The sequence below is a fragment of the Eleutherodactylus coqui genome, chromosome 5 (assembly GCF_035609145.1).
Source record: "Eleutherodactylus coqui strain aEleCoq1 chromosome 5, aEleCoq1.hap1, whole genome shotgun sequence".
Lineage (NCBI taxonomy): Eukaryota > Metazoa > Chordata > Amphibia > Anura > Eleutherodactylidae > Eleutherodactylus > Eleutherodactylus coqui.
This window is the reverse complement of record NC_089841.1, coordinates 271,173,479-271,197,166: the sequence shown is the minus strand read 5'-3', so window position 1 is coordinate 271,197,166 and position 23,688 is coordinate 271,173,479. Positions and strand designations below refer to the sequence as shown.

Sequence of the window (23,688 nt, the reverse complement as noted above, 5' to 3'; positions counted from 1 at the left end):
ATTTCCAATAATCGCACCCATCTGCACACAGAGGCTATCTCTCTAATCGCCCATGTGGAGCCTGCTAATCCGAAGAATCACCATGTGCAAAACCCATCCTGACATGATAGCGAATTGTGTCAAATGAACTGATATGTGAAATCTCAGCCTATGAATGTATTACTGGAAGGGGATTTATGGTGGCACTTGGGGCTAATGAGGAGATCGTTTAGCCTACACATTGGATGGCTATTGTGAATGCAGCTCAGGTGTGCTTGAATAGGAAAACCAATGCAAAGGTCAGCACTGATAAAATCCTAGTACGCAAATTTGCAAAAGTTACTAGAGGTCATTGGCTGACGGTAGATCACATGTGCTTTTGCATATTTAAAAAAAAAAAAAAAAGAAATCGTTTATGGTGATTTTGACAAATCCTCCCGTATACCAAATCATCTGTCGTATGCCGGAGCCCTAGAAGCACTGGAGCATTAGGATGTTGGCTCTAAATAGGAAAGCAGCCATATTCTACCAGGCATTGCTAAACAATTCCGGTTCCCTATGACCTAATCATCCAGACACTACTCTTAAACATTTACCCCTTATGGATAGACGGGTAGCCCAATAATGTGTTGTGGGAATGAGGCATGGTTAGCAGGTACAGCTTCACCCTGCAGACTTTCTTCACGCAGCAACACTGAGAGGTTACCTCTTTCTCAATCCTGAAAGACACAGAGTAGGGTTTTGGAGCAGATGCAAAAGTCAAGCCCTTTTCTGGGGGGCCAGGTGTACGAGCAGCAGAAAAATGGGTATGCCCTGTGGGAGGGGCGTTTTGTAAACATGAGCTTGAAGTCTGCTGTACTCCACTCCTGCCCACCCAGAACACCCTGTCCTCCGTGAAAAAGCAAAATCGAAAAAGCAAAATATAACAATGTCTAACACCATCCCACATCGGCCCTCTGGCAGTGGAAGGGGTGTAAGTAGGTTGCACTGGGCCTCCCCAATAAATAAATATGTTCATATAAATAAGTAAACAGATAGTTCTTTGCACTGCAAATCAGTAGCCACTCTTATGGAGGGGGGTTGTCATCCCAAGGGTCTCTGGTGTGAGCATCGTCCCGTAACCGCTCACATATTTGGTCATTTGAGGGAGGTCATCAGGTACAAGTTTGTTCCTTTTATGAATGGTCTCTCCTGGGGGTTGAGTAGACAGACATAGAACACTCACAAGACACAACCTTGTGTTTAGGTAGCTTGGTTCTTCCTGCTCCTCCCCAAAGCCACCTTTTGGTCCTTGGGTGTGGGTGAGGGACAAAGGTCATGAGGCTCAGGGGTGGGGCAGAGTGTTTAGTGGTAAAAAGTCTTCTTTTTCCCATAATCCTCTAGGGAAGAATTGAGGAGTTAAAGGTCCATTGCGTATCTGCAGCGAAAAAGAAATGTATCACATCATTATTATTTAATCAGAACTATATCTACTGGAGGTTTTGGGGATGATTTCCTACCTGTATGACCAAGATTGGTCTTTTGGGTCTAGGGATCGTCAGTAGGGTTGAGTTGTGTCTTTAGGCCTCTTTAATTGGACTTTCAGCCTTTTCATCCCTATCTGAAAGCCATTCATGGCCTGGATAGCTGTCTGAGCACTAGATGGATTATCAAAACTGACAAATCCTGGAGAAAAAGGTACATAAACAATGATATAAACATTTGTATCAATATACAGTAGCTGTAGGTCAAGGTTGTATAAAGCCCCATTTACATGCAACGATTATCGCTAAAAAAAATTTCAAATGATGGCTAGTGAGAGATAATTGTTCCGTGTAAACGCTTACATCTTTCACTCTTTTGCTGAACAATGATTTTTAGGTGAGCATAAAATCCATCGTTCAGCCAGAGAGATAGCAGGGGCCGCATGCTGTGTTATCCATGGAAGCAGCTGATTAAATTGTTTCAGGGGACAGCCCGTGCGAAGACAATGCAGCTGAGTGTAAAGTCCAGACCACATTCTAGGATTTGCAAACAGCTCCTGGAGGCTCATTTAGATGCAAATGAAGCTGATAAAGTGTTAGTGGGCATAAAGTGCCCATTAGTACTTTATGCAAAATGATCGCTAGAACTGTTAATCTTTCTTTGAGCCTTAAGAAGAAAGGACATTATTGGAACTCACCAAAACACTTGCTCTGATTGGTTGCTCGATCCATGAACACTTTGGATGAAATTATGTTGCCAAATGGCAAGAACATTTGTGTTAACTCATTATCCCCAAACTCCTGGGGGAGATGATAGATGAATAGGTTACAGCCTTCGGGTCCTGTGGAAGAACAACACAAAATGTAATGCATAGATGGACCAAGGGCCTAATAACAGAGCATCATGCAGCTGGCAGTGCCCGTCTGCTTTAGTTAAGGGGGCTATTATGTTTCATTGGCTACAAGTGAACTTATGTAAGTTGATTTTTTTTTTTTTCTCTTCTATGTTCTACAATTCAGTTCGGCTCAAGAAATGTTTCTACACAAGCTGAGAAATGTTAGAAGGATTTTCCATTTTTATGTGACTAAAAGGTATTCACTATATACTAAATAATAGAAGGGTTGTACAATTTTAGCATAAGCCTAGTGACGTCCTTGTACAATAATAAAGCAGACTATACTCACCTGTTTCGCCTCCAGCACTCTGGTCCCCCCCAATTTCATCTCTCTTTCGGGTAGCTGATTCAGGAGACCATCTAAGTACGTGATAGTTTTGGCCAATGATTGTACACGGTGGTCATGTGCTTAGAAGTCACGTGACTGAGCTACCCAGAAATAAGCAGAGACCAGGAAGACCAGAGTGACGGGGATCTGGACATCGGATGGGATGAAACAGGCGAGTGTACTCTTATTATTACTATTGTACAAAAAGTCACTGGAGTTCTGCAAAAAAGTTCATTTAGAAAAATCTCAGAAACCCCTTTAAGATAAAAAGGAATGCCAACCATTTCTTACATAGAACCATGTGAAAATACTGTTCATTTGTGGTAGTAAGACACCCGTGTTGTATCTACATGACCAGAGTAGGAGGCCTAGACCACAGACGTGAGAGATGGATCCATAGGTAGACATGGCACCCATTCACTTAGACTAGGGTTTCATACGCCACTCTCAGTGAACTCTGTGCCTGGATCATTGTGACAAGTAGGAGGAGCCTTACGCCTCTAAATACATCAGTCACATCTGGAAGTACCTCTATGTGCCTACTCCGAGCGGGCATAGGCTTTTACTACAATTTATACCAGTTTCCAGTAAATATGACGGGCTGCGTGTGGCCAAGCCCAGTGCACTTTTAGAAGAGGTGTCGGACCTGGCATAAAATTTCAAAAAGTCACAATTTTGACACATGTAAGCCAGAAATCTGGTGTACAGGGCATCATATATACACCCCATCAAGTTTCACTTCATAGCAACTTAATGCATTTATGGCATGGACAGTGAATGGGCCATGGCACCGGCATAATTGTCTGAATATCGAGCAACTAGAGTGACTTTGGCCGAGGCAGGATCATTGGTGCTAGACTAGCTGGGGCCATTATTTCATAAACTGTGAACCTTGTGGGGGCTTCTCATGTTGTATACGAAGAATGGTGTGACGAGGGAAAAACATCCAGTGAATGGGGATCCTGTAAATAAAAGCAACTTGTGGACAAAAGGGGACAGAGGAGGATGTCAGGAATCATTCTGATAAGCAGAGTGCAGCCGAATGCAACGCTGGAGCTCCAGCTAATGTGTCCCAATGCACAACTCCTTGTTCTTTAGCACGGATGGCTATAACAGCACACGATCAATCCGAGTGCTATCGATGTAAGAGAAACAGAAAGGCGAGACTCCAGGGGGCAAAAAGCACAAAAACTGGATCAGCGAGAAGTGGAAAAACATCGTCCGGTCAGATGAATCCAGATTTCTGTTGCACCATGCTGATGGAAGGGCAAAATTTGGTGCTGGTTCCATGAATTGATGAACCCTTCCTGTTCGCTGTTGACACTATGTCACTACTGATTTGCAGCAACTACAAGAAGCTTCCTGTCGGCACAGGCCAATATTCCTGCAGAGCAATTTCAGCACCCAGTGCAATCTATGCCACAATGAACTGCAATACTGAAGGCCAAATGGAGGTCCAACGCGCGACTAGATGAGCGCCTCTACTAAAGGGCCATTCAGTGAATACTGCAGCACATTATATACATTTATGAATAAGAAAGGAAGTTTCATTCATATCCCATGGCAGAATCCTAATAAATGGGAGCGACTTCATCACTCACCCACCAAGGAGGGCAAAATGCAATGGTAAATCAACCAACTGTACAAATACCTCCATTCTCCGCTCCAGCGGCCATAATATATTCACTTCTACCATTGTGTCTCAGACCCTACAAGCTAAAGCATTATCTCCTTCTTAAATTGGGCCAAGGATGTAGTTGTGGTACATGTGGATGGATGAGCCGCTCTGGCTCATGGATGGCAACTGCACTGTCTAATTGCTTATTAAAGCCATCTTGTTTAACCCCCATTGAAAATACCCAACTTGGTCCAGAAGTAACTATGGAGCACGAGCGATAAACTTCTGGCCAGACATCCCGGGTGCCTCTTATCCAGGAGGACACAAAGAATTAGATGGTCCAAAAAAAACAACCCTTTATAGAAACCCGGGGATTGCACCAACAAGAGGGTCGTGCTCATGGCGGCTTCGGCAGCTGATTGCACCAACAAGAGGGTTGTGCTCATGGCGGTTTCGGCAGCTGATTGCACCAACAAGAGGGTTGTGCTCATGGTGGCTTCGGCAGCTGATTGCACCAACAAGAGGGTTGTGCTCATGGCGGCTTCGGCAGCTGATTGCACCAACAAGAGGGTTGTGCTCATGGCGGTTTCGGCAGCTGATTGCACCAACAAGAGGGTCGTGCTCATGGCGGCTTCGGCAGCTGATTGCACCAACAAGAGGGTTGTGCTCATGGCGGTTTCGGCAGCTGCAGGTTCTTCTTTAGAACAAGCTCACAGAAATAGCTGAAAATGGCATTTTTATTGTGGCACATTTACCGTGGCATTGGAGTTGGCCTGTGAATAGTCCCATCGGGCCTGCAATCATCAATGTGCGCTGAGGATCTAATTTTTGCACGTTTTTGTCTGTTTTCTGCAGGTCGTCCGATTCTCGGTAACGGTATCTTGCCCATTGAACAAACACGGGGCAGCAGATCGCTAGATAGACTCACACAAGCCAGACTGGACACAAAGGAAATAAGACATAGTGGTGGTAAAGGTAGGTGCTTGTCATCCCCGGGGAAACAGACGGACGTCTGGCGCTAGGCGCGTTCCACTAGATGAGGACGGCTTCTAACATTCTTCCCACATTAGACATACAGCATCGCACTTCAGTGGGTTTTAGACATAATCAGATCAGGGTGCAGGACAGACTACAGACTGGTGGAGATTTTTGCTTTGTCTCAACTTAAAGACAAACTAGGACAGTCCACACAGGCATTTAAAGGGGATATCCACCCAAAGTAGTCCTCTGACCTGTCATAAGCAAGATACGGTGGTTACGTCTATGGAGTCTGGAAGCTTGGATGTTCCGACAAATTCAAAACCTATATATTTTTTCAGTTTTCATTTTTAAGAAGCCCAAAAAAGGAGGGGATTTAAAAACCAACTTGAATATTGCAGGAGACACCATATGGCGTAAGACCAGTGGCGTTCCCTCCACTGAGGCAGACTTCTTCACTGCTATGCAGCTGGTAGTGGAAGAGGAATCTGGTACAGTCAGATGATTTCCCTTCAGCTGCCACTAGAGGGAACTCTCTGCATAGAGATGTAGAAGCTAGTTACTGTACTTCTGTAATAGCATAATACATTCATATGCATTGAGCTCCCCCTAGTGGTGGCCATAGGTAGTCATTATTTTGTCATTTATTATGTGCAAGGAAGCTGGTGATGAGGAGCTCAATGTCGGAAAATGTGGATATAGTGTGTATAATCTCTTCCACAATTAGAAAAGTAATAGAAAACAATGAGATGTCTAACGACATCACACTGACAAACATTCCTGTGGGCCATCTGATTGTGTATGCTCCGTGGGCATACACGTGCTCAATGTCATCTTGTGGGCTGAGCAGCACTGAGGCACTACAAGCTGATGGTTAGACATGAAGAACGCTCCACGCTGCCTTATGTATCCACTACGTACTGCTCGCTAAATCCCATTCAATTGTCTGCTGTGTGATCTCAAGCAAAAGCTACATTGTTTTGGTGTGTTATAATGCTATACTGCCTCCACATACTGGCTTCTTATAGGACAACCATGAAATAACATACACTTGTGTCCTTATTAAAGGGTATGGCCACCTCTTAACAGAAGACACTGATTCATTATGACCGTTGCTAGTCTACGAAGGAGAACATAAGCATTAGCAACTTAGAGCTCATATTTCAATTAAAGGGGTTTTCTGGGACTTTACTATGGATGGCTTAACCTCAGAACAGATCAATTGATCAGCTGGGATCCACCGTTCAGGATCCTAAGTGATCAGCAATTAGGCTTGCTGTCATTGCAGACAGAGCTGAAAGTAGACAGCTTTGTTGTTACTGCAGTGGCCCAGTTTGGTAATGCAGGCTCAACTGCCATTAAATTCAATGGAGGCTGTGCCTGTAGTACCAAACCGGACCACTGCCCTATGGATAGAGCTACCTGCTTCCTGCTCTGTCCACAATATGAGCGGGCCCAACAAACAGCTGATCGGCAGGGGTCCCAAGGATATCCTGAGGATAGATCATCAACCGTAAATGAGTGAAATAGCCCTTTAAGGCTGGTTGTACTTTATGCATCAAATGGCCACCCGACGTCACTACGGAAGATCAGCCCCGGGATGGGATCGGTAAGTACATTGCATGGTTTATTATTTAGTATAGACCCCACATGCAGAGAGTTTGCGGATCCCAAAAAAATGTAATGAACTTCATGTTTTTGTCAGAGCCTTACCTTCACGCTGCTGCAGTATGGGAGGAGGCTGCGGGGTGCTGTGTGTGACGGGCGTAAGAGCAGCCGTGGGGTAAATTGCTGGTCGGGGGGGGGGAAAGAAAATAAATGGTGAATTGCCAAAAAAATGTCAGAAAAAATACTGTATTGCTGTCTATTGCCAGGCACAATCTATAACAGCCCTGCAGATACAGAACATCCCCCATCCCGGCCCGGTATACATCGTGCTGTATTATGTAGCCACATTTAGAGCGATTGCAAAACCGTAAAAAGGGTAAATGTCGCAGGTTTACATACATGGCGGCACTTGCTGTCATGTAACATTTATTTAGTGACGTTACATTTAATGTATTGTTAACAGTTCAACCAAAGTTAGGCTCAGTTTACACGATGGGCATGGTTAGAAATGATTTACCGCTAAACGGGTCGCCAGCATGAAGGAGCCCTAAGCGAGCGTTCACATGGGATGCAATGCGCCCTCGAGGGATACTCGGCAACCAAATCGGCACGGCTAAATGCAGATGTTCATGCAGAATTCTGCCAGCAATTCCGCATCAAAATCCACAATTTGACCGTGTGCATTTTGGCGCAATATTTCCCCCCATGTGAAAGCAAACTGAGGGGTTGAAGTAGTACTGCCATCCACAGGATATGCCATCGATACCACATCTGACCACCATTCTAATTACTGCCATAGATCTCAATGCATATTGCAGTAGGCGCGTAACCACCTCAAGGGCTGTTTCAGACGACCGTATATCAGCCGGGTATTCACGCTGGCCGATATACGGCATCTCTGTCTGCAGGGGGAGGAGGCTGGAAGAGCCTGGAGCAGTGCCCTGAGCTCCCACCCCCTCTCCACCAACTCTCCACCCCTCTGCACTATTTTCAATGAGAGGAGGCTGGATGGGGGCGGAGCCAATTCATGGAACTTAGCCCCGCCCCCATTGCAAATAGTGCAGAGGGGCGGAGAGGAGGCAGAGAGGGGGTGGGGGCTCAGAGCACTGCTCTTGGCTCTTCCAGCCTCCTCCCCCTGCAGACAGAGACGCCGTATATCGGCCGGCGTAAATACCCGGCCGATATACGGTGGTCTGAATCCACCCTAAAAGGCATGGAGAATGTAACTAATGAGAAGCAGCAATCAGGCATTTATAGCATACCCTGCGGATATAAATGGGTTATGTGAGATGACCAGATTGACAGCGGTGAGCTGTATAACATAAAGACCATTTCTCATCTTGTGAATGTCCTGCCGGACTGGGAGCTCCTGCATTGGCTGCGTGGCCACATGATCACTGAGGCTACCGATTGGCTGACAGCTCACATAAATGGCACATGAACCGCAAAAGCTACCAGAGCCTAACCATTGGGACATTTAAAAGGCGAGGGATGTTTTTTCCTTCACTTTAGACAGTTTTCTGCTGTCTGGCAAATTGTTGAAAATGTCAAAACAACCCCTTTAATTGTGGGTCTCAACCCTGCACCCCCTTCTAACCCCCCAAAAAGAATATTTAGGGTTAAACAGTAAAACCTATGGACTCCTGAGCATGTTGTAGCCCCTTATTTCTTGCAAGCTGTCTGGAGACGCAGGGCTTTGTTTTAAGGATCTTGTATTTGAAGATTAAGGAAAACATTCAGTTAACCCCTTCTCACACCTTGCAAGGGCCTTGGGTAGTTACTGCAACTTGATGTACTATTACAGTATGTCAAGATGATCGGGCCGAGTACAGACTGTGGTTGTGCTTAAATACAAGGTAGTACTTCCATGTAGCTGTAAGGTGCGACTCTAGAATCAGTTCCACGGGCGAGTCCTAGGCCCCCCAGCCCAACACTGCTGACAGTACCAGACCGTACAGGGACACGCCACTTTAACAAGGAGAATAGTAAGAACTAGTTGTCACTTCATAAAGACATTTCTAGAAGGAATCCTTACAGTTCATGTGTAAAGTTTAGGGGGTCTGTGCCTATGGTGTGGTCTGTGCCTATGGTGTGGTCTGTGGATATGGAGTGGTCTGTGCCTATGGAGTGGTCTGTGCCTATGGTGTGGTCTGTGCCTATGGTGTGGTCTGTGCCTATGGTGTGGTCTGTGGATATGGAGTGGTCTGTGGATATGGAGTGGTCTGTGGATATGGAGTGGTCTGTGGATATGGAGTGGTCTGTGGATATGGTGTGGTCTGTGGATATGGAGTGGTCTGTGGATATGGTGTGGTCTGTGCCTATGGAGTGAGTGGTCTGTGCCTATGGAGTGAGTGGTCTGTGGATATGGAGTGAGTGGTCTGTGGATATGGAGTGAGTGGTCTGTGCCTATGGTGTGGTCTGTGCCTATGGTGTGGTCTGTGCCTATGCTGTGGTCTGTGCCTATGCTGTGGTCTGTGCCTATGCTGTGGTCTGTGCCTATGCTGTGGTCTGTGCCTATGCTGTGGTCTGTGCCTATGGAGTGGTCTGTGCCTATGGTGTGGTCTGTGCCTATGCTGTGGTCTGTGCCTATGCTGTGGTCTGCGCCTATGGTGTGGTCTGCTTACACTCATTCACATACAGAATAATGCACCCAGACAAAAATATTGGATTGCTGCAAACCTCGGCCTGCAGTTATGTCTCAGGCCGATATGTAAATGATCACTCTTCTGGTCTGATTAGACATGGGGTCTTGCCACCAGAGGCTGTAAAAGTGCTTCCCCCATTGCCCTATAGAAAGGCTCTCAGAGGCTTGTGCATTGCACCTCTTGTTGAGAGACCATTGATTGCTAGACATGCCTCTACGGTGCATTATTGGAAGGAGAGAAACACGATGATTGTATCAATGATTTGCTTGCTATCTAGGCTGTTTTAACTAAGCTGTTGGGTTTTGGGAGCGAGAGTTACGCGAGGGCATGCAAGCACAGCCAACAGGCCCCAGATGGCCCCGACTGGCCACCAGTAGAGAGGATCCTTTGATTCTCCGACAAGTACGAGTGGCTTCAATGGTTTGATTGTACATCGTCCAGATACAGGTGGCACCTACATTACAGAACCCAGAGTCTGCCCGGACTATTCTCAGGTGCCCAGGAGAAGGTGTCCGGCTATTAACATCCCAACACCGTCGCCTTAGTTTGCAGCGGCATCATGAATGAGAAGTGGAACGTATCGTCTTTCGCGACTATTACAAGTTCTGTGCGGAAGATGATGATGGCCATATTCGAATATGGAGGCCTTGTGGTGACCGCTACAATCTTGCCTTCATTGTAGGGTGATACATTGGCCCAACTGATGGTGGATGATCTATATAAGAGTTGGTCAGCGCTATTAGTGGTACGAGGGACGATAACAGCAACATGTGCTGGAAATCCTACACTCACATGTGTTGCCAATGGAAGGGCTTCCAATGATCATGCTCACCCACACAGCAAGGGTTTCCCAGGAATGCCTCTGCCACGGCGCCACATTTCCTTGGGCTGGGCAACAGATTTATTGCTGATCAAGCTTTTATGGGACCTCCGGAGATGCCAGCCTCAGGAGCCTACAGGAGTGCAGGATCTAGAGGCCAACTGCAATGTCTGTGGGCAAATGTGGTGCAGGATGCCATACAGAGCCAACCGTATCTCATCATGTATCTAAGCTACAGGTGGTCCGGCAGGGTACTAGAGCCTGCTTTGAATTGTACAGTTTTCCCGCTAATATTGTAATCACTTACATATATCATCACTACATTCACACATGGAAAGTTTCATCCAATTCCAACAATTCCTTCTTGGTGTATGAGGTTGGATGGGTCTGTGGTGTCTGTCATTTTAGGGGGTCTAATCTGATGTCTGTGTACAGGGGAGATCTGGTCTGGGTATGTGGGAAGTGTCCAAGACGAAGGATGGCTAGAGGATAACAGCAAGTAAACCCATACCTGAGTACTGCTGTACCCCAGTGAAGGAAGGGTGCAGGCTCTCCACCGTCAGTGCAGGACTCTGGGCTGTGCGGAACATACAGGCAGCAGGGAGAAAGCCAAGAAATAGTCAGAGCATGGTCCAAATGTACGTCAGCCCCCCCTACTGGGCTATCAAGCATCCCTCCTCCTCTCACCTGGGTATGGCACAATGCTATTGGTGTAAATCGTGTCCAAAGCAGGATGGCTACTAGGAAATGGTACAAGACCAGGAAATCCATTGGTCAATGGGGCCACCAGCCCGGGTACAGCTGCGGTGCCAATGACGGGTGGAGAATGTAATCCTGGGAAGCAAATATATAGATAATTGCCAGGCAAAGACAATGACAGAAAATACAAGTTTAAGGCCTGTGTCACACAGGCGTAGGCGCATTTACATGCAAATTTGCGCGACGGCATTGCGTTTTTGCAAACGACTGTGAATTTTACCGTATTTTTTTTGCACACAGAAAAAGCCCGCACCGCGCTCCCATGTAATGCAACGGGCAATCAAGTTAATCATGTAAATGCGCAGGTAAATCGAGCACGCTGCGTATATTTTGCGCAAATGAAATGCGAGCGCAGAATACCCTTATGTAAACGAACAGCTGAAATCAATGGATTCTATTCCCAGTGAGCCGCATGCAGATATGCCCTGTGATACCGGTCAGGGGTACTTTTACACGCAGCCATAATCGTTCACCGATGTTACGGTTCGCTCGGCGGTCAGTTTAAACACGCAGATAAATAGTTTCCTTTTTACCCGGTCGTTCAGTCTGCTGTGCCGGGGAATAAGAAGGACTGAGCGAGCCAGCGATGATTTACATGCCGCATGAAATAAACTATCATTCATCATTGACCGGGCTTACGCTGAATGATTATTCCTAAATTTCAAACAATCCAGCTATTTTTCGAACGCTAATGGTTCCGCGTAAAAGGTCCATAAGTAATAACAGCTGTTCATAGTTGCTAAGCAACACCGTCCAGTGTCACCTAGCGACGGACTCCTCCCAGTGTCTCTAGGCAACTCAACTCTTTTTCATGTTACTTAGCAACACAACTCCCGATACTAAAATGCTACTTCCAGTGTTGCTAAGCAACTGAGACCCTTCCTTTTACAAAGGAACTCGGCGTACTACTGCGAAGCATCATCATCATGGTCGTCGGGCTCCTCCATTTGTCTTTGCAAAGTAATATTTGCAAACAAAACCAGCCGTCCGAGATGCAAGACAGACGTGCAAACCCTATGATATATATATATATATGCACGCACGCACACACGCACACACGCACACACACATATAAAACACACATAGAAGAACACAGAGGCGTCTTACAGCACGGAAGCTCACCTGATGCAGGTGTAATGGGTGTGGTTGGTAGTCCGTTCAGGTTGACAGCGCCAATCTGCTGAATATGACATGGAGGGAATGCCACACCGGGGCTCAGGTAACTACCGTGCGATGTGGACAGAACCGTTGTCTGCTGTTGCATCAGCTGGAATTGGGAAATTGCAAAAAGCAAAAAAAAAAAAAATCATATATAATGATGCATGTAGCAGCGGCTGGTGGCGAACCTACAACATGGAGATACAGCATGGTGGACGCACGGCGGCTCATCTATAGCCGCGCTCCAATGACACATCACTGTATAATAGCATTAAGAACATTTAGTAACATTGTATCTGTGTACCACAGTGCCGGCCACATAGTACTACAAATCACCCCATTATATCACATAGGCAGAGCTTAACATTGTGTCATACAGCTATTCAACACAAGAGGGCAGTCACGGCTAAGAATGCTGCAGCGCTGTTAACCCTTCTCTGTTGGTTGTTCTTCATCTGCCCTGGGGAGCCAGTGACGAGAATGGATTTCTCCTTTCTAGCTGTGACGTACTACGTGTATCTCTCCAGCCCTCAGCTGCATCCCCTCCCAATCCGAGCGCTCTCTCCTTCCAGCTGGCCGTCGGTGCATCCCAATATTTCTCGGCTTCATTTTTCACTCCATCACTAATCCATACATGTTATTACAAGCCCCATTGTTCAATAGTGCAATATTTCTATTCCTCCCCCCCCCAGCGCCCATCTCCAGGTCAGATCCCAGGATATGTTGTCTTCAGTCAGAATATACTTAAGCACATTTGTAATCACATCTTCATTCTGGGGTCTCGTATACTCCATCATTACAGTACGATGCCGATCTGTAATACATTGTGACAACTAATACTACACTCTCCGTCTCTCCATCAGTAATGCATCTGGACTCCTTTGTCCTCTCTTCTCTTTATGACTCTTCACAAAGAAATAGTATCTGCTCTTCCTTCCTGTCCACAAAGTCCACTTCTGACTCCCATTTAAGAACATCCAATGCAACATTTCAGACAAATGTCTGTCATCTGTTTCAGCTGAGAGATGAATGACTGCAGAAGGCGAAGATCTCCGGCCTGCGGCTATGTAATCTGGAGGCTGGAGCACCGGGTAACCCGACTACTGCGGATCGACTGATGTCGGGGGCCGCCTACACTTACTTCTCTCTCGTCTGTCCTACTGAACTAGATCTGACTGATAGGATGTGCAAGAAACATGCATTATATGTATATAGGTCTGTCTGTGTAATATATAGTACACAAAGGGATATCTATATGTAATATGTGATACAGACACACAAGTATTTCCAAGAGCAGAGCGTTCACAGCCTCACCGCTTGTGCATAGGCGCTGTATGGGCTTATGGGAAGTGCCAGTGATGGAGTGAAGATCCCCAACTGTCCGACCATCTGTTGCATGCGACGTAAAGTTCTCTCTTTGTCGGTGTCTGCAAATTTGACCACAAGGCTGGATGAGGCTCCCTGTAAAGTATGAAGACGAAGTAAAGAATGGGATAATGAATATAAAGCCAACGTGTGCAGTAAGCTGAAGGCATATTCTACATCATGTTAGTTATGTGTCTGCCGCATGGAGATGGCCAAACTGGATCCAGCTATCCTGCCATCAGCCTGCACGCCCAGAGCCAACTGCAGTGACTAGCAGATTGCAGTAATTGGCTACTCATTTTCTCCTGAAGGATAAATATATAATCGGATTTTTAGCTATTACGCCAATCATCTGTCAGCGATACCATGCCAGGTACATTATAATATTGGACCAATGTGATATAACCAGCCGAACCAACAAACACACTAAGCGCTATAACAAAGTGAGACATTTCCCGCTTCTGTAACTATTAATGTGGTTCTGATACGAAGCGACGATCTATTAAACCGTAACTACCGGCATAGGAGATGAACTTGGAATGAAAAACAAAAACGGAAATATTCCTCGCACTGGCTCTGGTCTTCATTCGTTGGGTTTATTTGATGGCAGAAGTAGTGCAGTCTGCAGAGCTTTTCTTGGCAAGAAAGGGAAGCCAACAGATCAATAGGATCCATCAAATCCATCATGGCTTCATGAAGAGCAGAAGCCATGACCCTAACATGAACAGAGCCGGAGGTCTCCGGGCGCCTCAGTCCTCACACATCAAACGTTCAGTGATCCAAAATGGCGAGGAGCGTCCGCAGTCCGAGCGCTCCTCCTAGAAGTCACTCCCTAATGCGTTCGCTGAATGAGGGTCATTAAAGTGTGAACAAGGACTGACGTCGCCACGGCTCGTTCTCTCCTGCATCGTTGGCTCGTTCCAACGAGAAATCGTTCAAAATCATTCAGTCTTTCACATTCGCTGCATAAGTGAATAAGAAGGAATGAATGACCGCTATTTAAACTGAATGATAAGTGAATGAGACAACAATGATTTTTATGCCTGTATTACAAACAGTGACCGATTATCGGCCAGTCGTTGGCTTGTGTTCAGACCGAACAATATGTTTTTAATGCTAATCGTTCCGTAGAAAGCCCCCTTGAAGTGCCGGAACGCGGTCAGCCCTCCTCTGCGCTGCTGACTACCTTACATTCACACTCTACTAATTCCCTGTTAGCTGACATAATTAGCTTCCTCTACATGCTGGATATAGACTTGTCAGTCACCCTTCATCTTAGGGACTCAATGAATTGTGAGACTTTCTTCACATATGGCGACGGCCTGACGTCATTCAGGAACCCTTTAGAAGAATGGTCAGGCATGAGTCCAATAGTCAGCCCAGGAGTAAAGATGAGTTACTGCACTTGTCCAATGGCCCTACGCTGAAGACTGAGGACCAAGAAGTTCTTGTTGTTCTGTCAAATGCGACGGGCTTGTTCAGTCTTCTTTGCCTTTATTACAGAACAGACGGGGCATTTTCACACATTGAAGTATTCTAATGATATATGCTGGGTCATTTTTAAGTTCACGGCCCCTCAAGGATGCAATGTAGAAAATATCTGCGAGAAAAGCGGTATAACATCAGAGTACACGCTTCTACTATCTAGGACTTCTGTACTCTGTTTTATCACAGGCCATGGAGAAACTTCTACCTCCTTTAAGAAGTACCTGCACTTTATAAAACTTTTGACACATCAGAGAGACATGTCAAAAGTTTTGATAAGTGGGGTCCCAGTGCGGAGAAGTCGGCTTATCGCTCAAATAAAGGGGCTACAGCACTTACTCGGGTGCTGTGTCCCTTCGGGTATCTTCACTGCCTCCCAGCAGCTGGGATTGGCCGCATAGACTTCTGTAGATATCTACCCATTCATCTTCAGCTACTGAGAGAAGCCAAAAGACAGCCAAGACAGCCGAATGGGCACAGCTCTTGGGTGAGCACCGTAGCTCCTTCATTTGAGCAATCAGCAGTTTGACCCCAACTGATCAAAAAAATCCCCACATAATGATATGAGTCCCTGGGAGCAGAATACAAACCCAAATAGATGTATACCCCTATAGATGTCCCAGGCAATAGCCATCAATGCAGGGGACTAGACCCCTCTGAAGAAAGCTGCTCGGAAATCTGCGTCAGGGGTCTAGTCCCCGCATTATGGTGGAGCTCTGGGGAGCCTTATATTACTATTCTGTGATATGCACTTTGTCTCCTCCTTCTGGATGGGGGTTATACTGCAGATGCACTGATGGCTGCTGCCCTGGACATATGTAGGGGTTAGGGTTGCCACCTGGCCGGTATTTTTTCTGTCAAGCCGGTGCCGGTATTTTTTTTTTACCGGCCCTATTACAGGACGGTATTTTCAGAGCCTGCACTGCTCCCTAGTGCCGGTTAACTCTTCTCTGGCAGGGAACACAGACCTGCAGAGCCGACAGCTTCCAGGGCCTCCGATGAGGTCATGTCATGTGATGTGATACCATGTGTGGGAGGAGTCAGGAATCACATGACCATGGGGGCTAAGTAAATGTAGGACTCTGCAGCGGTGGTAGGACTCTGCAGCTGTATGTGTGTGTCAGGATGGATGGATGAGTGAGTGAGTGAGTGAGTGAGTAGAGCTGTGTGTGTGATGTGTGTGGGGGTCAGGATGGATGTAGTGGAGCTGTGTTTGTGATGTGTGGGGATCAGGATGGATGTAGTGGAGCTGTGTGTGTGATGTATGTGGGGATCAGGATGGATGTAGTAGAGCTATGTGTGTGATGTGTGGGGATCAGGATGGATGTAGTGGAGTTGTGTGTGGGTCAGGATGGATGTAGTGGAGCTGTGTGTGTGATGTGTGTGGGGGTCAGGATGGATGTAGTGGAGCTGTGTGTGTAATGTGTGTGGGGATCAGGATGGATGTCCAGCCGGTGCTGCAGTGACAGTGTCGGGACCCGAGGAGGAGAGCGGAGCAGCAGTACATGCAGTACGAGGTATGCACCATGTACTGATGTAATCTTGGATGTTTAGGTGGTATACATTATACCAGCTGTACATATAATTATGTACAGGACATATCCAGGTTACATCAGCACCACTATATACAGGGGGTGTATATCTCCTGTATATAGTGATATGGACCATGCTGGCGTAACCTGGGTATCTCATGTATATAATTATATATATGTAGATTGTATGCAAGTGTCTGCAGCGTATTCTCACGAGTAGATGACGTGTGAGTCACACTAAACGTCATCTACTTGCCAGAACACTTTTGACGGGATCCCGCACAAACGCTGGACAGGATCCAGGAGATAAAGGAGGAAAAAAAATGCAGTGATAAGCCACGCCCCCCCAAGTCAAGCCCCTGACACGCCCCCTTTCACCCCATGGCCGGTATTTTTTCGTGACAAAGGTGGCAACCCTTGTAGGGGTATACATCTATTTGGATTTGGATTCTGCTCCCAGAGACTCATATCGTTATGTGGGGATTTTTAGATATAATGTCTTTTTATACTTGTGTGTATTTCTGAATATTTTTTTATATTCTATATGTAATAAATATTTATTTTATAAGTCCTGCACTCCAGTTTGCTTTATATATATATATGAGTTGTACGAAATAGATATTATCTACCCCTGATATGTGATATGTGATCCCCGTGGATTTTGTTAAACTCTTTAAACAATACATAGAATTGTATGTTGATTACCAAAAGCAAACTGAGCTTTGCCTGCAGCTCCATGTGAGTCAAGTGGAGGTTTCACTACTTAGAACTGAGATTTAACTTAAAGGGTTGTCTCAGCATGCCAACCCCTATTCTTATGCTCTAGTAGGACATATGGATGACGTAAAGGGGAGTCACCGGCTTGGGACCCTCCTTTATGTGCCGTCCTGGTGAACCAGACACATCCATGCATTACATGGATGGGCATTAGAGATGAGCGAACGTACTCGGAAAGGGCGATTTCGCAATCGAGCACCGCGATTTTCGAGTACTTCACTACTCGGGTGAAAAGTACTCGGGTGCGCTGTGGGGCGGGGGGTTGCAGAGGGGAGTGGGGGGTAGCAGCGGGGAACAGGGGGGAGCCCTCTCTCCCCCACTCCCCGCTGCAACCCCCCGCTCACCCACAGCGCACCCGAGTACTTTTCACCCGAGTAGTGAAGTACTCGAAAATCGCGGTGCTCGATTGCGAAATCGCCCTTACTAATGGGCATTCATCTGGTCTGCAAGGAATCTCTATGCCTCGGCACGGCTTCCGCTGTAGACTACAGATGCCTGACCTTATTCAATCATTCACTTTAAGAAGGGGACATCTTAATGAGGCGGTTCCTTTAGGAGAATCTACTGGATACATTACTATTTCAATCATGTTTCCTTATAAGAAGCATTTCCAATTGTGGCAAATTAAAAACAGAGTGGGCTCATGCCAAGTGGCAAATGATCGGCCGAATCCCACACGCTCGTATTTTCAGCTGACCGCGACCACAAAAATCCAACCTGACAGATGTTTTTGGATGACGGTCTGCTGTCGGCCAACACAACCGATCATCTGTGTAGCTACAATGGCCGAAAATATACAATTTCAATCAACTTCTATGTTATGTGTATGGGCGGGTTAACACATGGAAGTCAGGGATCTCCCAGCACAAAAAAAGCTTTGTAGATGGTCTTCACTCATAGGTGAGGATTCTGTTTGGGGAACCACCCTCGATTCATTCAGAGTTCCCTAATAGGGATTTTGAAAAAAAAATGTTTTTCAAAACCGTACAATCCCTTTAATTCTAATAAGGTCTTCTGATGTTTTATTTGATTTTACAGCCTTAGAGACTGGAAATGGAAATGGTGGGTCTGGGTTAGAGAGGTAAAATATATGCCTGGAGTAGAGGACTAGGCGGATGGAGGACACTACTGCAGGTCTATGAATGCCATCAACATACTTGTCTCATTAAAGACAACCCTATCCCCTGTTATTTGATGTAGAACAATCTATTTACTGTCTATTAAGTCTATATGGTAAAAACTGCTGTATATGGTAAAGGAAAGCTAAACACCCATGGATGATGCTCATAGATTGGGTCGAGACACTTGCAGTCAGTCCGGGGTATTCATCTATATATTATAGCTGCATAAATACGGGTGTAATACACTTGGGTGTCACCGGCCTACGGATGGGTTCACATGGGGCGGAATGTCTGCATGGCAATTCTGCCCGCGGCTCCTAATCCCAGGATTAGCCAGCAAAGTGGACGAAATTTAGCTAAATCTCATCCACACGCTGTGGCCAAGCCGCATGGAAACAGACATGCAGCGTGGAAAACAAAGACGCAGCATGTCAATTATTTTTTCATTTCCGCAGCGGCCTCTCTCCTCTCTATGGGGAGAAATGGCTGCAGCGCAATGCCGACAGCGAGACCGCTACAAAACCCTCGGCTGAAGGCTTTAGGGCAGAGAACCTCTAAAATGGTATTAGCAAGAAAAGATCCAATTATAATAAATTAGGCTGATAACATATACAGGAAGGATGGAACGAGCAATTTATCAGGAAGTAGTCGAGTTGGTCTGGATTGGGCATGAAGCAGTCGAGTTGATCTGGACCGGGCATGAAGCAGTCGAGTTGGTCTGGATTGGGCATGAAGCAGTCGAGTTGGTCTTGATTGGACATAAAGTAGTCGAGTTGGTCTGGATTGGGCATGAAGCAGTCGAGTTGATCTGGATTGGGCATGAAGCAGTCGAGTTGGTCTGGATTGGGCATGAAGCAGTCGAGTTGGTCTGGATTGGGCATGAAGCAGTCGAGTTGGTCTGGATTGGACATAAAGTAGTCGAGTTGGTCTGGATTAGGCATGAAGCAGTCGAGTTGATCTGTATTGGGCATGAAGCAGTCGAGTTGATCTGGATTGGACATGAAGTAGTCGAGTTGGTCTGGATTGGGCAATGAAGTTATTTAGTTTATCTGGATTGGGCATGAAGTAGTCGAGTTGATCTGGATTGGGCATGAAGCAGTCGAGTTGATCTGGATTGGGCATGAAGCAGTCGAGTTGATCTGGATTGGGCATGAAGCAGTCGAGTTGATCTGGATTGGGCATGAAGCAGTCGAGTTGATCTGGATTGGGCATGAAGTAGTCGAGTTGATCTGGATTGGGCATGAAGCAGTCGAGTTGATCTGGATTGGGCATGAAGCAGTCGAGTTGATCTGGATTGGGCATGAAGCAGTCGAGTTGATCTGGATTGGGCATGAAGCAGTCGAGTTGATCTGGATTGGACATGAAGCAGTCGAGTTGATCTGGATTGGACATGAAGTAGTCCAGTTGGTCTGGATTGGGCAATGAAGTTGTTTAGTTTATCTGGATTGGGCATGAAGCAGTCGAGTTGATCTGGATTGGGCATGAAGTAGTCGAGTTGATCTGGATTGGGCAATGAAGTTATTTAGTTGATCTGGATTGGGCATGAAGTAGTCGAATTGATCTGGATTGGGCATGAAGCAGTCGAGTTGATCTGGATTGGGTTATGAAGTAGTCGAGTTGGTCTGGATTGGGCAATGAAGTTATTTAGTTGATCTGGATTGGGCATGAAGTAGTCGAATTGATCTGGATTGGGCATGAAGCAGTCGAGTTGATCTGGATTGGGCATGAAGCAGTCGAGTTGGTCTGGATTAGGCAATGAAGTTGTTTAGTTGATCTGGATTGGGCATGAAGTAGTCGAATTGATCTGGATTGGGCATGAAGTAGTCGAGTTGGTCTGGATTGGGCAATTAAGTTGTTTAGTTGATCTGGATTGGGCATGAAGTAGTCGAATTGATCTGGATTGGGCATGAAGCAGTCGAGTTGATCTGGATTGGGCATGAAGCAGTCGAGTTGGTCTGGATTGGGCAATGAAGTTATTTAGTTGATCTGGATTAGGCATGAAGTAGTCGAATTGATCTGGATTGGGCATGAAGCAGTCGAGTTGATCTGGATTGGGCATGAAGTAGTCGAGTTGGTCTGGATTGGGCAATGAAGTTATTTAGTTGATCTGGATTGGGCATGAAGTAGTCGAATTGATCTGCATTGGGCATGAAGCAGTCGAGTTGATCTGGATTGGGCATGAAGCAGTCGAGTTGGTCTGGATTAGGCAATGAAGTTGTTTAGTTGATCTGGATTGGACATGAAGTAGTCGAATTGATCTGGATTGGGCATGAAGTAGTCGAGTTGGTCTGGATTGGGCAATGAAGTTGTTTAGTTGATCTGGATTGGGCATGAAGTAGTCGAATTGATCTGGATTGGGCATGAAGCAGTCGAGTTGAACTGGATTGGGCATGAAGCAGTCGAGTTGGTCTGGATTGGGCAATGAAGTTATTTAGTTGATCTGGATTGGGCATGAAGTAGTCGAATTGATCTGGATTGGGCATGAAGCAGTTGAGTTGATCTGGATTGGGCATGAAGCAGTCGAGTTGGTCTGGATTAGGCATGAAGCAGTCGAGTTGATCTGGATTGGGCATGAAGCAGTCGAGTTGGTCTGGATTAGGCAATGAAGTTGTTTAGTTGATCTGGATTGGGCATGAAGTAGTCGAATTGATCTGGATTGGGCATGAAGTAGTCGAGTTGGTCTGGATTGGGCAATGAAGTTGTTTAGTTGATCTGGATTGGGCATGAAGTAGTCGAGTTGGTCTGGATTGGGCATGAAGCAGTCGAGTTGATCTGGATTGGGCATGAAGTAGTCGAATTGATCTGGATTGGGCATGAAGCAGTCGAGTTGATCTAGATTGGGCATGAAGCAGTCGAGTTGATCTGGATTGGGCAATGAAGTTATTTAGTTGATCTGGATTGGGCATGAAGCAGTCGAGTTGATCTGGATTGGGCATGACGCAGTCGAGTTGGTCTGGATTAGGCAATGAAGTTGTTTAGTTGATCTCGATTGGGCATGAAGTAGTCGAATTGATCTGGATTGGGCATGAAGTAGTCGAGTTGGTCTGGATTGGGCAATGAAGTTGTTTAGTTGATCTGGATTGGGCATGAAGTAGTCGAATTGATCTGTATTGGGCATGAAGCAGTCGAGTTGATCTGGATTGGGCATGAAGTAGTCGAGTTGATCTGGATTGGGCATGAAGCAGTCGAGTTGATCTGGATTGGGCATGAAGCAGTCGAGTTGATCTGGATTGGGCATGAAGCAGTCGAGTTGATCTGGATTGGGCATGAAGTAGTCGAGTTGATCTGGATTGGGCAATGAAGTTATTTAATTGATCTGGATTGGGCATGAAGTAGTCGAATTGATCTGGATTGGGCATGAAGCAGTCGAGTTGATCTGGATTGGGCATGAAGCAGTCGAGTTGATCTGGATTGGGCATGAAGCAGTCGAGTTGGTCTGGATTGGGCAATGAAGTTATTTAGTTGATCTGGATTGGGCATGAAGTAGTCGAATTGATCTGCATTGGGCATGAAGCAGTCGAGTTGATCTGGATTGGGCATGAAGCAGTCGAGTTGGTCTGGATTAGGCAATTAAGTTGTTTAGTTGATCTGGATTGGGCATGAAGTAGTCGAATTGATCTGGATTGGGCATGAAGCAGTCGAGTTGATCTGGATTGGGCATGAAGCAGTCGAGTTGATCTGGATTGGGCATGAAGCAGTCGAGTTGATCTGGATTGGGCATGAAGTAGTCGAGTTGATCTGGATTGGGCAATGAAGTTATTTAATTGATCTGGATTGGGCATGAAGTAGTCGAATTGGTCTGGATTGGGCATGAAGCAGTCGAGTTGATCTGGATTGGGCATGAAGTAGTCGAGTTGGTCTGGATTGGGCAATGAAGTTATTTAGTTGATCTGGATTGGGCATGAAGTAGTCGAATTGATCTGCATTGGGCATGAAGCAGTCGAGTTGGTCTGGATTGGGCATGAAGCAGTCGAGTTGGTCTGGATTGGGCAATGAAGTTATTTAGTTGATCTGGATTGGGCATGAAGTAGTCGAATTGATCTGGATTGGGCATGAAGCAGTTGAGTTGATCTGGATTGGGCATGAAGCAGTCGAGTTGGTCTGGATTAGGCAATGAAGTTGTTTAGTTGATCTGGATTGGGCATGAAGTCGAATTGATCTGGATTGGGCATGAAGCAGTCGAGTTGATCTGGATTGGGCATAAAGTAGTCGAGTTGGTCTGGATTGGGCAATTAAGTTATTTAGTTGATCTGGATTGGGCATGAAGTAGTCGAATTGATCTGGATTGGGCATGAAGCAGTTGAGTTGATCTGGATTGGGCATGAAGCTGTCGGGTTGGTCTGGATTGGGCAATGAAGTTGTTTAGTTGATCTAGATTGGGCATGAAGTAGTCGAATTGATCTGTATTGGGCATGAAGCAGTCGAGTTGATCTGGATTGGGCACATGTAGTAGTTGAGTTGGTCTGGATTTGGCAATGAAGTTATTTAATTGATCTGGATTGGGCATGAAGTAGTTGAGTTAATCTTGATTGGACATAAAGTTCCGAGTTGGACTGGACTGGGCATGTTTGACTTCATTATTGGAACCAAACAAGGTATACATTTTAATACCTGTAGTTTCATAAGTAGGAAGATGAAAAGTTGAAGTAATTAGTTATTCTTTAAAAAAAGGGTTTATATTGGTCGCAATATTCTATTGTATCCATACATGTATGTAGCATGGTCCATATTTCTTAGCCACAGGTCAAGCATAATGTAGATGACTGGCACACAGGTGAAGCTGTAAGAGCTGCCCAAATAAACATATATGGGTACCTGAGCTATGACTAGAGAAGGGAATACTTACTGGCATTGTTTGACTCCCATGTAGAGCATGTATTGCTGCCTGAGCCTCAGCATGAGAGGAGAACTTGACAAAAGCACAGCCTGGAAACATATGGGTATATAGTTTGCATAAAACACTTATTAGTAAAAACAAGAATGAATGGATTGTCTCATGAGGGCAATAATAAATGAGTGGAGTATATACTATAAATATATTGGTGACTAAGCATTGTCTTCCATAGACCATAGCAGTGCTAAGAAGGACCATGGCAAGTAAAACATATGAGGGGAAACTACACTTCAGAACAGAAACTTGTGCTTGTATGGCACCT

The 23,688-nt window shown here is 45.8% G+C and overlaps 1 protein-coding gene across 2 annotated transcripts in view; it reads right to left on the bottom strand.

Annotated features, from left to right (window-relative positions):
* Nucleotides 1–395: 395 nt before the first annotated feature.
* Nucleotides 396–23,688, bottom strand: part of CELF5 (CUGBP Elav-like family member 5) — a 182,687-nt gene continuing 159,394 nt past the window's right edge. Inside the window, exons 5-13 of one of the 2 annotated variants that reach the window (XM_066604678.1) lie at nucleotides 23,379–23,458; nucleotides 13,567–13,713; nucleotides 12,217–12,361; nucleotides 11,023–11,169; nucleotides 10,847–10,912; nucleotides 6,976–7,053; nucleotides 2,141–2,284; nucleotides 1,479–1,644; nucleotides 396–1,396 (exon numbers count right to left, since the gene is read on the bottom strand). In XM_066604678.1, coding sequence (XP_066460775.1) covers nucleotides 1,517–1,644; nucleotides 2,141–2,284; nucleotides 6,976–7,053; nucleotides 10,847–10,912; nucleotides 11,023–11,169; nucleotides 12,217–12,361; nucleotides 13,567–13,713; nucleotides 23,379–23,458 — 935 coding nt within the window. In that variant the 3' untranslated portion in view covers nucleotides 396–1,396; nucleotides 1,479–1,516. The remainder of the gene's footprint in view (nucleotides 1,397–1,478; nucleotides 1,645–2,140; nucleotides 2,285–6,975; nucleotides 7,054–10,846; nucleotides 10,913–11,022; nucleotides 11,170–12,216; nucleotides 12,362–13,566; nucleotides 13,714–23,378; nucleotides 23,459–23,688) is intronic. The other variant, XM_066604679.1, reaches the window with a different exon arrangement.